The 17,256-nt window shown below is 52.8% G+C and overlaps 1 protein-coding gene across 1 annotated transcript; it reads right to left on the reverse strand.

Annotated features, from left to right (window-relative positions):
* Nucleotides 1–9,240: 9,240 nt before the first annotated feature.
* Nucleotides 9,241–12,122, reverse strand: TP53RK (TP53 regulating kinase). Its single transcript, XM_079127958.1, has 2 exons — nt 11,291–12,122; nt 9,241–9,819 (listed from the first exon to the last, which is right to left on the reverse strand). Exons 1-2 carry the CDS (start codon nt 11,550–11,552, stop codon nt 9,341–9,343), a joined length of 741 nt encoding a protein of 246 aa, XP_078984084.1. The 5' UTR covers nt 11,553–12,122; the 3' UTR covers nt 9,241–9,340.
* Nucleotides 12,123–17,256: the final 5,134 nt, after the last annotated feature.

The raw sequence follows: 17,256 nt of genomic DNA on the forward strand, positions 1-17,256 counted from the left end.
CAACAGGCCCAGGTGGTGGAGTGTTGGCAAGAGGCCACTGAGCGGGGCTGGCCTGAGCCCTGGCGCAGATCGCTGCGCTGATGAGTGTGGACGGTAACTACCCTTTCCTGGGGGACACTGCCTACCATGTACAAAACTGGGTTCCAAGTACTGGACTAAGAACTTCACATGGAAATGCACCTAACACCTTGTGCTGACCAAGGTATAAACGACGGGAAAAGGCTGTTCTAGACTTACTCAAAAGGGAGAAGGGCAAGGAGGAAATACAGCGACGGAGCGAGGACAGAGGAGCCATGGAGAACAGCAGGTGCAGCCAGGGTGCAGGGCAGGGGGTGGGCATCGGGAGCCCCCGAGAGGGGGAGCCTCCTGCTTCCCTCAAGACGTGTGGGGCTAGGCTGTTTGGGTTTTGGCTCCTGCGATGAACTTGCCATGTTGGGGTCACTGTTCTGTCCTGTCCCTGCTTATTCATTATGGGGGCAGCGACCTATCAACCCCTCATTAAGTGGTGTCAGTGATTCTTAACTGAAAAATAGCAAGCTAGGTGAGGTGAGCGGACGCACTGACGGGTCATGGGCCCGGGACGGAGGGCACCGCACGGGACGCTCCAGTGAGTGACGGGTCCTGCCCAGGTGGCCACCTGGGCCTCTTCCTCAACCACTGTGCACCGCACTCTTCACGACCTGCTTCCTGCCCCTGGACCACGCAATCCTCACTTCACTGCCTCTGCCTGGGTCTCTCTGGCCCCTCCCCCAACCCTGCCACCATCACAGTAACTGGTTCCTTCCCCTCAGCAACCGCCTCCTCAGAAGGGCCCCAAGACCACCAGCCTAACCGAACGCAGCTTTCTTCCACTCTACCACCCACCCTGTGTACAAGCCCCTCCCTCTCGTTTCCTGCATAACATGATTCTACTTGAAATGACCCCCTCCCTCCGAATAAACTCCAGGGGAACGAAGACTCCCATTTGTTCCTGGCCAAATTCCCAGCACCAAGAACAGTGCCTGGGACAGAAAGGATCAATATATATCGAATTATTGAACCTGCTTTATGTCATATTTGTTTGCTATGAACAGCAATCAAAATCTTGGGTAGCATTCACCAACCAGGACTAACTGAGCAGCTACTATGTCCCAGGCATCAAGCTGGGTGCTGGGGTACAGCGGCGATCAAGCCAGACAAAAGTTTCACGGTTTTCATTTAAGCAGCTCTAAGATGACATAAATGTGTAAAATGAGCAGCATTTCACATGATGTTTAACACGAGGAGGAAGAGTAAGGCAGGGAAAGGGAGAGAGTTGGGGTGCTGCCTCCCTAGAGAAACCCTGAGGCCCCCTGCCCTCCAGCCCCTCCTCTCCCCAGGGCCACTGTCAGCATCTTTCAGTGTGACATTTCATTCGAGGTCTCTGCAGCTCCAAGAGCAATATTGGTTTTGAAGCAGGTCCCAGCAGAGAGGCCTCAGGCTGGGCTTGGGATTAGTCACCCCCTTCATGTCCCCAGGAGGGGGCGGTCAGGCAGCTTGGCCTCAGCCTGGAGCCCTGACAACTCTGGTTCCCAACCATCCCCTACCCTCCTCTGTCCCGGGCAGAGGGTGAAGGTTTACAAACATGAAGAGCCCTTTGATCGGCTCCAGACCCCCAGAGCTCTGTCTGTTTTTTGTTCCAAACCCCTGGCCAGGAGCACACTCTGCTTTGCCTCCAGCAGAGAAGACCTTGGATAGGTGGAGTGTGTGTGTGAGAGACAGACAGACAGACAGACAGTGGGAGCAAAGCTCAAGCGGATCCTTGATCCTCTCCAGGGAGCAGGCTGGGTATGGAAGGGGAATTCAGCTCGATTCAAGAAATGCTTTCGGAGCACCTACTACATTCCAGGCACCATTTCAGGAACGGGGAGAGAGGAGTGGGCCAAGGAAAGCCCCCTGCCAGGTGCCGAGGGGCCCACGTGGTAAGCACCAGAGCAAGTGAGTCAAGGGAGGGTGGCCCCAACGGAGGGGATGAAGCTGGAGACGCAGGTCAGGCTGGGAGTGCTTTCCTCATACACAGGGTGTTTGCGAGGGCTTTGCAGATGGAGTGGCATCTGGCATTGGCCTGAAGGAAATGAGAGAGGCCGCCACATGAAGATCAGTGGGAACGGTGTTCCAAGGCAGAGGGAAGAGCAAACACAGGGCCTTGAGACAGGAGACAGCTGGCATGTTGGGAGAAGGCAGGATCCAGCGTGGCTCCCCCAGAGGGAGCAGGGAGAGGGGAGGCAGAGTAGAGGAGCAGGAGAGGGGTCACAAAGGTCTGTGCGGGGGTGGCCCTGAGTGAGGAGGGGACCATGACTGCCTGCACAGAGGAATGACAGGATCCAAGTCTGGCTTTAGCAGGATGCCCTGGCTGTGGGAGGGCCACGGTGGTAGGCCATATGTCGCTTCTAAATAGAAATGTCACATAAATGCAGAACAGGATGCAGGAATGGGTGTGTAGTTTAAGTTTCACCAATCAAATCCACCCATTAATCAGCATGCCCTCAGGACACAGAACTTGCCACACTCCCAGAAGCCTCCAGGAGCCCCTCGCCTACCACCTGCCTCTAGGGTAGCCAGGCTCCTGCCTCTGATTCCATCTGCAGGCGAAGCTGAGCCGACCTGCTGCGGGGCTGGTCAGGGGTGGGAGACGGGAGTGAAAGGAGCAGCCAGGTTCAGCCCAGGTGCTGGGTTTCCAGCTCTTTGTTGCTGAGACGGGCAGGCTGTGGGGGGAGCAGAGAGCACGGGCTGGAGCCACCATTTGTCTTGGACTTGCTGAGTCTAGAGACACCTAGGAGGCCCCTGGAGAAGGTGTGGACCCCCTCACTGAGGGTCACAAACTGGAACACTTGCAGGGAGAGGCAGCGTGAAGGTGACGATGTCTGAGAGCGAGAAGCACCCCTCCCCTCAAGTCCACAGTGGGGGGACAGCAGGACACACATGAGGGTGGATGGGAACTGGCAGGAGGCCTGAGTGGAAGACAGTCTGGAAGAGTGGGGACTGGGGTGAGGGGAGAGAGCACGGCGCCTCTACAAGAGGATCTGTCGGAATGGGCCCAGGGCAGCTGGACCTCCTGGTGATCTTTCTGGACAAGCCGGACACCTGGATTGATGTAGGACACTGTCCTGAAGGATTAACACCGGCAACTGGGAAATGAGCATCATGTGGACCCCATGAAAAGGTCTGCAGGTGGCTCAGCCAGCCGACTCAGAGCAAAGCCCTCACCTGGGCGTCTGCCCCAGTCCAGAGGGAGAGCTGGAGGCAGAGGTGGGCCAGGCCTGGAGTGGCCGCATCCGTCCGGCATCCCTGCCACCATCCTTGCGGAGTAGATCTGAGTCCCTCTGTCTCTGCCCCCACTTTGACCTAAGCAGAGGCCCGTGGTCCCCAATGCCCCACCTGCCCAGGACAGGCAACGGGAGCTGTGAATGAGCAGTGCTGTGCGGACTGGGGTCTGCACCTGCTAGGAATGCTTAGGCTTCAAGTGACAGAAAACTTGGCTTCCGCTTTGAAGATGTCTGCTGCTCCCTCAGCGCAGCCTCCTGCCCGCCTGGCTCTCTACCCGTCATCCACGCTTCGCCTTCCAGGTGGCCTATGGTGTCAATTGCTGAACCTCAGACACCTCAGTTAAAGTGGGAATCGCTGATGGGGTCTGTTGGGTCGGGCAGTGGCTGAACGTGCACCGCTCAGGATCTTCCCTGAGATGTAGAATCATCCACAGAAGCAAACTTAACAGATTTGCCCTTGTGTCTGTTCTTAGTGACCAGAAAGGGGTCACATGCCCACCTCTCCATTAGGGACAAGTCTGAGCTTCACCTAGCAAACACCTGTGCAGATTGGGGCTCTTTCCAAAGAGGTTAAGAGGGACCACCTGGCTCTTTCAGGCAACAGATGAGGTCTGGCACAATTGCTACCGTTTGCAGGCTGATGACTCTGAGAACACTGCATAGCATCTCTGAGTGTCAGCTCTCTAACCTATACAATGGGCACAGGAAATGACAGTTGCTTCCTGCTCTCCCAGCATCCTCTTCCCATTTTTCTCGATAAACCTTGATCTTTAGGGCAGTGGTTCTCAGAACAGCAGCCTTAGCACCACCTGGGAACTTTCTAGAAATGCAAATTCTCAGCCCAGTCTGCCTTTTGATTCAGAAACACTGCGGCTGGGGACCAGCAATGTGGGAGAGTGCACCTGCCTGCCCTTGACCTGCAGCAGGGCAAATGACACCGTATCCTGATTGTGCGTTCGCTGATGTCAAAATATACAATGTGATACGCATGACATCATAACCACGATCACTCGCTGTTAGTGTGTGGCAGTTAGTACTCCACGTGTCATGGCGTTGGTGTTCACAGCAGACACTGATGAGCGGCCCAGATCCCCTTCAAGGATCTGGTCAAGATTGGGGTGTTATGAAAGGAGTTGGTGAAAGAATGTTAGCCTGGAGAAGACGGGACATGACAGGGGCTGGAGACCTCTGAGACCTTGGGGACTAAGCGGATACTGGGATTGCCAAAGGGAGGAGACAGGGTCTTGCAGGTAAATCTTTATATTTAGTTGTAGATGGATGCAATACATTTATTTATTTTTATGTGGTGCTGAGGATCGAACCCAGTGCCTCATATGTGCTAGGCAAGTGCTCCCCCAGACCCAGCCCATCAAGGGAAACCTCAGAAGGAGTGTGATGGGTGGCCACAGTGGGCTTGGGGGTCTCGCACCACGGGTGACACCACGGGGAGAAGCGCTGACAGGGATGTTCCAGAAAGGACCAATGGAACGACAGGCAAGTCACTGCCACCAGCGTGGCAGGGATTCTCAGCCAGTGCTGGGATTCGTCAGAGGAACAGTGTCTGCAGAGAGGGGTACCAAGGCAGGGATTCCAGGAACCCAGAGGAGTCGGAGGGGGTCACTCACCCATAGGTTGGTGGTGGATGAGAAGTCCGGTAATATGAGGGGTCCCCACTGGATCTGCAGAGGGAGGGAGGGAGAGTGAGAGAGGGAAAGAGAGAGACCAGGCAAAGGTCAAGGGAAGGCCCAAGGGGCCGCCCGTGGTGGGAAGTTCTAACGCCAGTCCTGGGTTTCAGCACCAAAATGTAAGAACTGAATGAAGGAAATAGAGGAGAGGTGGCTCAACAGCAACACAGGTTTATTTGGGACAAACCTGCGGAGGGGCCCAGTGAGACTGCAGCCCCGCTTCCGCTTACAGCCTGGGGAAGTTAAAGGACAGAGCAGGGTGAGGGAGCTGCTGTGGTTTGGCCATTGCTGGGACACTGTCCAGGAAGGGTTCTGTGGTCGTCACTGTCTTTCTGCTCCATGTTGAACAAAGTTTCTCAAGATCCAGTCCCAGGTAACAACTCTCATACAGGGCGTCACCTGGGGCTCGGGTCACTGAGGCACACCTTGATGACCCTCCTACACGCACGTCAGTCTGCTTCCTGACCCCATGTCCTCACAGCAGCTCCACAGCGGGCACTGCTGGTCGCCCATTTCATGGATGAGGACGCTGTGGCCGAGGGGCCGCCAAGTCCTACAGTTGGTAAGCAAGGAAACACGGATGGAAAGTCGTCGGGCTTCTGGATGGAGGGGTGGCATTGTCTGGTTTAAAAAGGGTTCCTCTCCCTGCTGAGTGAGGAACACCAGGGTCAGGGCAAAACCAGGAGGCCAGCCAGGGAGCCACTGGGCACAAGAGTATAGCTGGAGTCAGGTGTGGAGAGCAGCGACTGAGCCTGGGGGTCTCTGATGACCTCATGGCTGTGGAGCGCCTGCTGCCCGGGAATGTCACCGCTCTCCAGGCAGGATCTCCAGAGAGCCACTCGACCTTCCTGGCCACTGCAGCTTTTCCAGGAACCAGCAGAGCCAACCCAGCCGAAGGCTCCCTGAACACCTTACCAACGAACATGGGAGGAAATGAGGAAATGGAGGAAAAGTCGACAGGAAGGAACAGACACGACCACTCTGTCCTGCTCAGGACACTGAGTGCTCAGCATGGTGCCTGCCACATACAATGCTCAACTAAGGTGTTGAAAAAAGGAGCAAGTTCAAGGGAGGAAAGACCGGGCACAACGGGGCACAAAGGGAAGCGGGGAAGAGGGAAGTAGAGGGGAAAGAGGAGGAAGGAGGAAGGGAAAGGCAAGGGGAGAGGGGAAGAAAGCAGAGGGAAGCGTCCGCTTTACCTCTTTACCTGAGCAGTGGATGACAGTAACCTGTGACCTCTGGTGGCAAGAGCGCCAGTCCTTGGGACTTGTGCCCCAAATTACAGACTCAAGAGGAGACTCCTGGTTTCCCAAAAGTGGGGTGGGGGCACCTTGTATGAACAGAGATTCCTCCAGCAGGGGACCAGCAGTTGGTGACAGCTGAGCTCCAGTGGGAGAGGCAAGGGAGACACTTGCCTAGGGCACAAATTGAGGGGCACCAAGAAACTCAGTGATCAAAATATTTAATGGGAATAGTTTTAAAAATCAAATTGGCAAATTATGGCTTACTGGCCAGCTGCCTGTTTTTGCATAGTTTTACTGAAACCAGAATCGGGATTAATAAGTTTTATTTCTTGGTGACACTTGATTGCAGCCTATGCGGCTGTTAGTGCAGGCCTTCCCAGACAGTGTGGGCACAGTCAGCCTGGCTACCCCGAGAACTGTCCCCCTCTGCAGAAGAGGTGAACCAACCAGAAGTTGCTCCTACGCCTACCGAACGAGCTCTCCCTACGCCAGGCTTTGAGGAACTGCCTCTTGTGGCCCTCTGGACTGGCCAAGGGAGCACTTTATGTACAACGCATCACTGGTTACTGTCACACTAGTCATTGTCATACACTAACCATGTCCCTGGTTCTGCCACTCTGAGTGACTCAGGGTCACTGCCTCTGTGCCTCACTTGCCTGCTCTGAAAGATGGGTCACTACACGCAAAGAACTTAGTAACTACCAGATAAAGCTAGATATGGTTAAAAACTTGGGTTTGAATCTCAGCTGTCACTCTTGTGGCCCTGGACATGACAGTTCACAGTACTGTTCCCACACGTATAAAATGGGGGGTAAGTAAGCCTTTGTCTGCTTGGTTCCAGGGGGCTTCAGAAGAAGCTGCTAGTGTTGGCTCATCACTGCAACGCACCTACTCTCCACGTGGAGTCTGAGGGATCTGGAACTGCAAAGGGTTCCTCTCCTGAGGCCCTGAACCAGGGAAGGAATCCACTGCTCACCTAATACACTTAACTTTACTTCCCATCACAGGCCCAGGCTGAGCCCACAGCTGGATGGCACTCCTCCTGGGAGCACTGACGAAGCCCGTCCAGCAGCTCCCTCTCAACAGCTGGAAGATGGTCACTGCTTCCTGGCTGCTGCTGTCACTCCTGCTGCTGACCATGCTCTCTGCCCACTGGTGCCAGATCCTGTGTCACAGTGAGGCACGCTCACCCTGCTTCAGCCCCTGGCCATCATCCTCAGTGCATCGACTGGCAGCAGTGGTCTTTTCCCTTCCAGGTTTGTGTCCACTCTTGCCCTGTGGTTATTTTGTGCCACCAACTGATGCACCGCCCCTTTTGAAAAACTATTCAGATGTGACCACTATTCAGATGGAGCACCATTAAGAAAATCCAAACTCGTCACAGGACCCTCATGACCTGGGTCTCATCCCCTCTGACCTCATCTTCTGCTCTTCCTCCTTGCTTGCCACCTGCCAGCCAGAGGCCTTGTCCCTCAGGGCCGTTCCTCCTCCACCATCTTTGCACACAGCTCGCCCAATTTCCTGCCTTCCTGGTTTTACCCCCTATTCACTCAGGACTCTATGAAACCGTCTTACCTGTAAAGCAGCCTTCATGTCCCCCTTTGTGTCTCCAGCACCTGGCACACAGTGAGCACTAGGGACCTGCTGATGTAATGCATGTACCGAAGTCAACCAGTCACTTGCCCCATGAGGTAGTTCTTAACCCAGCTGCACATATGGGGGAAACTGAGGAAAGGCCATCTCGATATTTTGAGAATACTAACTGAAAAAATCACTGCCACTCCTCTGGCCCTTGGAGTTGAAAATGCTGCACAGTGCCCGTCATACCGGTCTTTTCTAACAATCAGCGGGAAGAATGTGGGCTCTGGAGCCAGGTGAAAGTACCTCGTTCCCTAGCATACCTCGGACAAGTTCCCTCCTTTTTAAGACAGCTCCCCGTCTATAAACTGGGGATACCTCAGAGCTGTTTTAGATCTAATACAAAAACTCCTGGCACAGCGCCTGACATGCAGTAAGCAGGCTCACAGCTACCCAGCAAGGGAAGCTTCCACTCCCTCCCGGCTGTCAGCCCATGCAGCACACTCAGTGGGCACTGGCACAGGTCCTGGTCCCAGGAGATGCTCACTCCCTGAGAGCGGGGGCTATCTGTCCTGCTCAGTTGTATCCAGTATACAAATGGCTGCAGACACATAAAAGGCATCCAGAACACATTTGTTTGGAACCTACAGGAAGAAAGGTGCTTTATCACACCCACACCTGCTGCTGGGGCAAGACATCGTGGTTGGGAAGGTCAAAAGGCAGTCACTGGCACTCTGTCTTAACTCAGTTTTCCTGCTGCCTAAACCAGACTCCTCCAAACTTCATCACAAGCCACTTCACCGTCTGTACTCTACCTTCCACCTGTGATAGAAAAACTCACTTTTTACCTTTATAAAGTCAAAGGAACTTAAGTCCATTGTGTTAATTGGATGGTAACCATAAAAAATAGAGCAATGAAAACAATGTTACCTAAATTTTCAAAGCTATTCTAAGCCTGCTTTTTTAAATGAAAACTTGGGGTTAAGCAGTAATTTTCACTATGACCCTCAAAAAGAAATATATATCAAACCCAGCAGCTAACTACATCTAAATGTATACTTGGAAGCAGTTTCATAAAATAATTCATTAATATTTTCTAATCTGTGACTCATTTTTTTAAAATGTTGGCTATATTCCATTAAGTGTTTTGAGTCAAATATATCATGTACCCAATAGCCATCACCATGCTGGGTCAGAAGGCTGACACACACTATCCCCAACTGCGACTATCCTTATCTCACCAGAAGGATGGGAGAGAGTAATGTTCTCATTATGTGGCTCCACCCTTTACCCACACGTACATGAGGGTTCAAGGCAGTTTGTGGGAAAGTCTGTCCCAGATTGATTTTTTATACACCCAATTCTGCCTAGAGCTTATCTTATGTAAGCTCTTCAGAACAGAACTACAGATGATAATGGTGACCCTTGACAAGCATGATCACAGATCACTTTAAAAATATCCCAACACCTTTATTTAGGTCTACTCTCGCTCGCAGCATTTCTTCAAATTTGCTTTGAAAAACAGCTTAACTGCGTGGAGTCACACGCTCTACCCAACCATGGACCTCTTTCTTCCTCTCAGGCGCACTTCATCTAATTTTTTGAGCACTGGTTTGGACTTTTTGGAGGAGGTGGAGTAGCTCTTCAGAAAGGCTTCAAACACAGCCTCAGTGTTGGGGTGGGTACTAAGGAAGGCCTTCTCTAGGACGTAGAGGTCTACTCCCTTGTCTTCCGGAAGTCCTGAAACAAAACTCAGCCCAAAGTCTACGAGTACCATGTCCAGCTGTTCCACAGGGGGTTTCAGAAGCATGTTGGAGGTGGTAAGATCACCATGAATGAGGTCTTCATCGTGCATTCTAGCCAAAGTTTCCCCGACTGTCTTGGCTAAGTCGAAGAGGCTCTGGGGAGAGTTTTCGGTCTCCATGGTAGATTGGATATAATCACGAACAGTCACTGAGCCTTCAATTTCTTCCATGTACAAGCAGTTGGAAGCATAGTCCACAAAAAAGACAACCGGGGCTGATATCCCTGAAATCAATATACAAGTTGTTATTGGACCAAATTCTTTTTAATGGTAACCTTAATTTTCAAAGACTGAGTCAGTTTTCAGCTTGTATCTACTTATTTCAGAAAAAGAATAAGAAATGGCACAGAAAAACGGTACAACTTATCTTGAAGTTCCCCTTGCTCAGGCACTGCAGGAATATGCCTAAGACCACCCACGGTTAAACTGAGAGATGTCAGAACCTCCTTTCCTAAGTCACATTCTAAGACTGGATTTCATTTGTCACACTTAACTCCCTAAAAAGCAAAACAAGAAGCCAAAAGGGGAATCATGACCCAGCCAGAACAGTTTCTACCTGACAAGGACACAAACAGGAGGCCAAGCAGTATGCTGGCGTAGATTCATTTTTGTGCTCAGAAAGGACAGGGTTCGGATCCCAGCTCCCATCCTTATTACTTGTGTACCTTTAAGCTACATTAACTTCTCTTAAGCCTCAGTTTCTGCTACAATAGCATAAAACAACACCTCTAATAAACTCAGTCAATGAACTTTTTTTTGAAGGTCAACCATGCTCAGAGCACATCTAGAAACTAGAGATATGTTAATGGGGATACAAGAACAAACAAGGAAACCATGATCTCTGTTTAATGGAACTTATACAAAGGGTCAGAGAAAACAGGAACTAATAACTTCATTAAAAGGGTAGCAATTTACCTGCATTTTCACTACTGAACTTTCCCAGATCTCCCAATACTTAACAATGTCCAGTGGGTGCCTAAGAAGTACTAATGAAAAAAAAGCAAGAAGTGCTTCTAAGTCAGAGGAATGGGCCACTTGCTAGCTGTGTAAACCCTGGGCTTCCCTTTTCTGAGCCTCAGTTTCTCATCTGAGCACAAGGTTTGTGGTGGTGCACAACGGTGCTCTACTGGGGAAAAAAAAAAAAAAAACCGTTTAACGAAGTCTGACATTTATTGAGAGCTATGTGTCAGGCACACATTCAAACGTAGCAGATGGCGTACACCTAGTCTAGTGCTCACAACATCTGGGACGTTGCAACTATCACAACTTCCACTTCCCGGGAGAGGGAACGGGCGGAGAGGTCAACCTGCTGAAAATCTCCGGAAGCAGTTCGTTTCTGAACCCAGAGAGCTCGGTTCCAGGGCGAGAATTTGCGATCACATCTGATTCTCAAAACTAATGAATGAAGGGGTAACGAGGCACAATCCGGAGGGCACAAGGGGAGGTTGAACAACACGCTCAAGCTTGAGCAGCGGCGCAGCCGCGATGTGAACCAGGCCCAGGGCCCCACGACAAGCGCTTGGGACTTCTCATGGATTAACGAAGAGAGGAACGAAGAGAACATCCCCAAAGGCCGAGGCAGACGGTGAAAGTTAAAAACTGCGGCAACCTGAGGCCGAGGCCGGGCTCTACCCCGCCTTCACCAGGCCCCGGAGCCTCGGATCCCCACAAGCCCGCGAGCCCGGCTCGCCTCACCTGCACGGCGGCAGCGGAGCAGCGCCCGGGCCTCCTGCACCGTCCGCCGCCGACTGAGCCGCGTCTCCAGCACCGGGTGCCGGTAGCCCTTGGGGAAGCGGTGCTTCACCACGGCCGCGCGACCCAGGAAGTGGCCGCGATACACACGCGCCTCGGCGCCCTGCTTCAGCAGCTCCAAGCCGCTCAAGAAGCGGCTGCTCCGCTCCCGGGCCGCGGTCAGCGGCTCCGTCTCCGGCGACGGCTCTTCGCCCGCCTCAGCCATGACCGCTCCTCTGCGCAGACGCGCCAAGCGCTTCCGCTCTCTCCGGAAACTACCGGCAGTGCTTCCGCTCGCTCCGGAAATCCTCGGGCCTCTTCCGCCATTCAACACCTCCCCTCCGACACTTCCGCCCCGTGGGAGTGGTTCCGCCTCCCGACCTGTAGGCGCTTTTCAGAGCCTTCGGCGCCTCTCGGAATCGGCTCCTGTGGCCGCCGCCCAGCTCTTCGTGTATCTCCGTACATTCTCGGCGACTCTCCGCAGTTCTTCCCGACTCCTCGGTTCTCTCCGGAAGTTCTCGGTGATGGTCGCGGTGGGCTTTGGGGCCTGTCTTGCTGTGTTTTAGCTCTTCCGGAAAACTTCCGCGCCCCGGAGGAAGGCGCTTTGGGGCGCTCTGCGCCTCTATTTTTCTGACCCCCCCCGGAAACCTGAATTCTGCCCCCGGGGGCTGCCACCGGTCAGGTCCCTGTGGGGCGGACACTGAACCATTTTCAACCACTTTTCCTTCTTAAGTGCTCGGATGATTACCACTCAAGTGCCTTGAAGAGAAATAGGATAAATGATGACAACTCTTTTTTTTTTTTTATACCGGGGTTGAACCAGGGGCGCTTTACCACTGAGCCACATCCCCAGCCCTTTTTAAAGTTACTTAGGGCCTCGCTAAATTTTTGAGGCTGGCCTTGTCTTTGCGATCCTCCTGCCTCAGCCTCCCGAGTCGCTGGGATTACAGGCTTGGTCCACCGCGCCCGGCCAAAACCTTTATTACAGATTAAAAAAAAAAAAAAAAAAATTGAGACTCAGAGGGTGGTGGATGGTGAGATTGTGGGGTAAGGGAAAAGAAATCTGGGAAAGCTTTTCAGAGACAAAACCTAAACTGATTTGGACTAATTAACAAATTGCGTTGTTTCATTACAAGCTAATTCGGGCTGTAACAAATTCTCACAGTACAGAATTTTGCACGGTCACAAATCAAAGACCGCATGTTCTTCTCGCCAATCTATGACCCTGATGACCATTATACAGTTTCTAGATTTTTAAAAATACATTGAGCATACTCACGTATAGCTGTAGTTTTTTTTTTACCCCTAACATAAATGAGGTCATAGTGCGCATTCTTCTGCAGTTCGTTTTCCCCCCATTTCTCTTGAACAATTTTCCGTATCAGTACATAGGGAGCTACGGCATCCTCTGTGGTCACACAGTACCTTGTTCACGGTTTTGGTGTTTTCTTGAACAAACATGCTGCAGCTGGCTCACCCAGGCGTCTTTGTACACATGTGTGAGGGTTTCTGGGAACGTCTTTCTACAACTGATGTTGATCAGTCAGAGCAGACAAGCACTTTTAAGATTTGATCCATCAGCCAAATTGCCCTCCCAAAGTTTTGAGCCTTCGTATATTTCCATCCAAAGTGCACCTCGTCCCCCTGTACCTTTGTCCTCATAGTTTCCTGGATTCCAGATGACTCAGGCAGATCCTAGTTTGGATAATATGTGACGAGGTCACCTTGAGAGTAGTAGAGTGGAGATAGGAAGGCATGGTACAGCTTCAAATGAAGTCGTTCAGAAGGTTCAACACAAAGATGACCTTTGAGCTCTATGAAGCAGCTTCCTGGTGTGAAAGAGCAGAGAACCCCTTATAAAAAGAAAAAGGTAGATAGAGACCCTCTGATATAAAACAAATATATCTAGTTAAGATCCACCAAACCTGAATGGGTGTGAATAAAATCTTTTGAGTTGTGCTGACTGTGGTAAATTTACAAGGACAGTACCCGAGATAAAATAATGTGGCCGAGTTAAGCACATTGTGACCATTTCTGTGAAGCAACCCATCCCTCCGGAGGCCCCAGAAGCTGCCGGTTTCAGATATGGATAGTCTAGCTCCCCCGCCTAGCCTGCCCTGCCAACCCACCAGGTGCAGCCTGAAATACCTAACCTGAAGCTTGCTGTTTGCATTTCTTGGGAAAAAAAAAAGAGAGAGAGAGCGAGAGAGAGAAGAAGAAGAAGAAGAAGACCCCTATTGTAAGGTTGCCACAATTTTTTTTGTGGTTTTCACTTTAAAAACTAGCTTGCCGAAGTCACTCGCCACTACTGCTCCCCTTACTTGGCGTGGTGGTCCTGAGTCAGTCTGATTTTTCTTTTTCCCCCCAAATAACCTTTTTTCCTACTTTAGTACACGTCCGTAACCGGACCCCATAACCCTGGGAGAAGGTCGTTGCAGGCAGGGAGAGTAGCAGGTGCTGAAGGCCCACAGAAATGCCTGCCTGTGGGAGGACGATGGGGTTCCAGCCCCTACGTGCCTGCCTTTCCTCATCTGTGAGGTAAGCGGCCGTTTATCTTCAGGGCTTCGGTGAAGATTTAATGGTAGCCAGAGGTGAGACACCCTGGAACCGTGCCAGGCGTGGGATGCCGAGCTGTTATTATCTATGGGATGCTTTGCTACAATAGCGACTGTGTTTAGAGTCCCCTGTGCAGCCTGGTTCCCTGTGGGGAGGAGGCCTTCCCCCTGTGTGGAGCCCTGAGGGAACAGGGAGTCCACCTCCCTCTGTGGAAGCCCCCCCATCATCACCTATGGTGTGATTTGCAACAACAGTGGTGGCTTTTAGCACCACTGGATGGCTGTGGGCTCTGGTTGCTGTGTGTCAGGGGACAGCATAAGCTGCTGTAAAAGAGCGACTTAAATACGTGAGATGTGTACCTCCCTGTGTGCAGTAGTCCGGGTCTGTTGCTTCCTTCCCTGAGTCTGTTCCACTTGTCACCCCCTCCATTCAGCAGGAAGAGGCATGAGGGCCAGGATGGAAAGCAAGCCGGCCAGGGGCTGGCCCAAAACGCCCGCAGCACCTCCACACCCACCCTGGTGGCCAGAAGCCGGGCACCAGCCCGTGAGGCTGCAGAGGAAGCTGGGAAACATGCCCTTCGTCAGGGAGCCTGAGGCTCAGCCAGAACTTGGGGGATTGTTACCAAAAGGAAGTAGGGGAGGAATGACATTAGGGCACAACCAGTAACTGCCGTAGTTTTGATATTTTAAGCTGCAGATTACAAATCACTCACTAACTCACTAGCATCAACAATAAGTCCACTTATCATCTCACAACAGTGCAAGAGATAGACTGTCATTCAGTCGCTTTATGAGACGAAGGACCCAGAATCTTGCCATCTTTCTGTCCCACCAGCCTCAGCATGTGGTTTCTTTCCTTACACTTGTCACCTTATGATCACAAGGTGGCCACTGAATTCCTCAAATCTCAGAAAACACAAGAACATGCTAACGAGAGGCACCGCTTCCTGCACAGCCCTCTCGGCTGAGAAGAGAACCTGCTGCTGGGCTCCCTCCTCCTCCCACTGGACTCCTGCAAGGCCTAGGCCGCCCTCGCAGCGGAGGGTGCTGGACAGGCGAGAGCTGGAGCCGGCCACGGCCCCAGCAGCAGTGTGTGCGTCCCACACGCCGAGGCTCGGCCAGGAGCACCCTTCCTCTGCAGCTTCAGAACTGGGACGTTGGTTCCGCCTGACCCGTGCTGGCTGGAATGCGCTAAGTTGTTGGTGAGCTTGGCGGGGGCGGGGGCGGGGGGGGGGGGCAGACGCCCTTCAGGGACACGTTTTCCTCCCTGCCCTTCCCAACAGTCATGGGAGCCCAGTTTGAAATACCGAAGAAAGGCCCTTTGGTCCAGGGTTGCTATGACGCCCGCGTCCCCGGTGTCATTCACACACACAGCAGGTCCCTTTCACACACTAGACCCCTTATGTTGGCACAGTGTGCCTCATTTCACCCGCCCAGACTTCTCGGAGCTCACCCAGAGCCAGTTCTGTTTGTAGCACTGGTTTCTCGTTTGTGGTCTCATGATGGTGACTGTTCGTGTCCACGTAGCCATCGCTGTGGTCACCAAGTCCACCTGCAAGCCTGTTTAGAAATCTACTGTGAAACTATTCGTGAGAGCCGGGTTAGTTCTGGCCAGACTGGCTCTGACTTCTTTAAACTCACCCTTCTGTAAACCACTCTTTCAGTGGCTTAATCCTTAATTCGCACCCACCATGCTTAACCCGTAACTCACGAGGCGCCGCAGGGAGCGCCCGCACCCTCCTGCAGACCTGCTCCCGCCAGGCCCTCTCTTGCTCTCCGCTCTCAGGCCCCGTGCTTCCCTCGCGCTCTGGCCACCCTCCCTCTTGCCGTGGCCTGTGCACCTGCTCTCTCCTCTGCTGACAGTGCTCTCCTGCCCTGTGTGGCCCCTGGATCCACTCTTGGCACCTCCCCAGGGAGGCCCTTCCTGACGGCTCAAGGAGAGGAAATCCAGCCGCCATCATGGAGGGTTCTTCACAAGGCTGCGTTATGGTTTAGGTCTGGAGTGTCCCCCAAAGCCTGCGTGCTGAAGTCTCGGTCCCAGTGCAGCACCGTTGCAGGGTGGGCTTTAGGGAAGTGATGGTGTCGTGCGGGCTCTGGCCTCTGTAGCAGGTGAATCCACTGTGGGACTCATCAGAATGGACACCTGAGAGCTGGTGGAAACTGCAGGACCTAGTTGAAGGCAGCAGGTCCTTGTGGGTGTGCCCTTGGGGACGGTATCCTATCCCTGGCTCCTGCTTCCAGCTGCCTTTGCTGAGTGGCTTTGCTCCTCCACACCCCCCTTGCCATGATGTTCTGCCTCACCACAGTCCATGGTGAAGGGACCAAGCAACCATGAACTGAAACCTCTGAAACTGTGAGCCACAATAAATCTCTCCTGGTTTGAAGGGTTTTTTTAACAGGCATTTGGTCACAGGGACAGAAAGTTAACAGTTAACAAGAAATGTTACTTCTTCTGTGCTCCTGGCCCATACAGGTCAGCAGAGTGGGGCCAGAGAGAGCCCCAGATGCGGCACTGGCTGACAGCCATTGTGCACTGAAATGGCCAGAGCAAGGAGGGGCCAGCCTGGCACTGACAGTTCTGCTCGGTGGGGACGCAGTGTGCATTATTCATGACTCTTGGTGGCAAGCGACAAAAACAAGCTTAAACACAAACAGGAATCTGTTTTAGACATAGCAAAACCCAGGGGCTCATCCGATGGCTTACGCGTTTGTATCTGCCCCCCTTACAATGCCGCTCCCCTCCTGGTGAGCTCCCCATCTGCCGGCTCGGCAGCCTCAGCAGATGACAGACCCTTTTCCTGTAGTTGCTGTAACAAGTCACCACATACTCAGTGGCTTAAACATTTGTTTTCTTATAGTCCTGGAGATCAGAAGTCTGCAGTGGGCCTCCCCAGGGTAGGGGAGGGGTCAGCCGGGATGTGTTCCTTTCTGAGTTCTGGGGACAATCCACTTTCTTGGCTTTTCTAGTCTCTAGCCCTAGAGGAGTCCCGGCCTGCAGTAGCAACTCTGTAGATCCGTGCGGGTTAAGGAGTGCGCCTGATCGGGCGAGCAAATGGATGAACACCTCCCTCCACGTGGGCAGGGTCTGGCTGCTCAAACTCCCCCAGCTGCCAGAGGGGCCCTGGGTCACGGATGCTGGGGATCCCAGGCCCAGCCAGGGAGGCTCGGTTCTGAGACTCTGGGGAGCTCTCTCTGAAAGAGAGACTTTTTATATTTAAGATAGAATTTGAGTGTGAGGCTTCCCAGTAAACTTGTCTGAGTGGGAGCCCTGCATCCAGGAAACTGAATTCTAGCGTTCTGATATCACTGGGGCCTGGATACCTCCGTGCCTGAAGCAGCTGCCTTCACAGGTGGGAAGCGGCGCATTTCTTTTTT

The sequence above is a fragment of the Sciurus vulgaris genome (genome assembly GCF_902686455.1).
Source record: "Sciurus vulgaris genome assembly, chromosome: 2".
Taxonomy (NCBI): domain Eukaryota; kingdom Metazoa; phylum Chordata; class Mammalia; order Rodentia; family Sciuridae; genus Sciurus; species Sciurus vulgaris.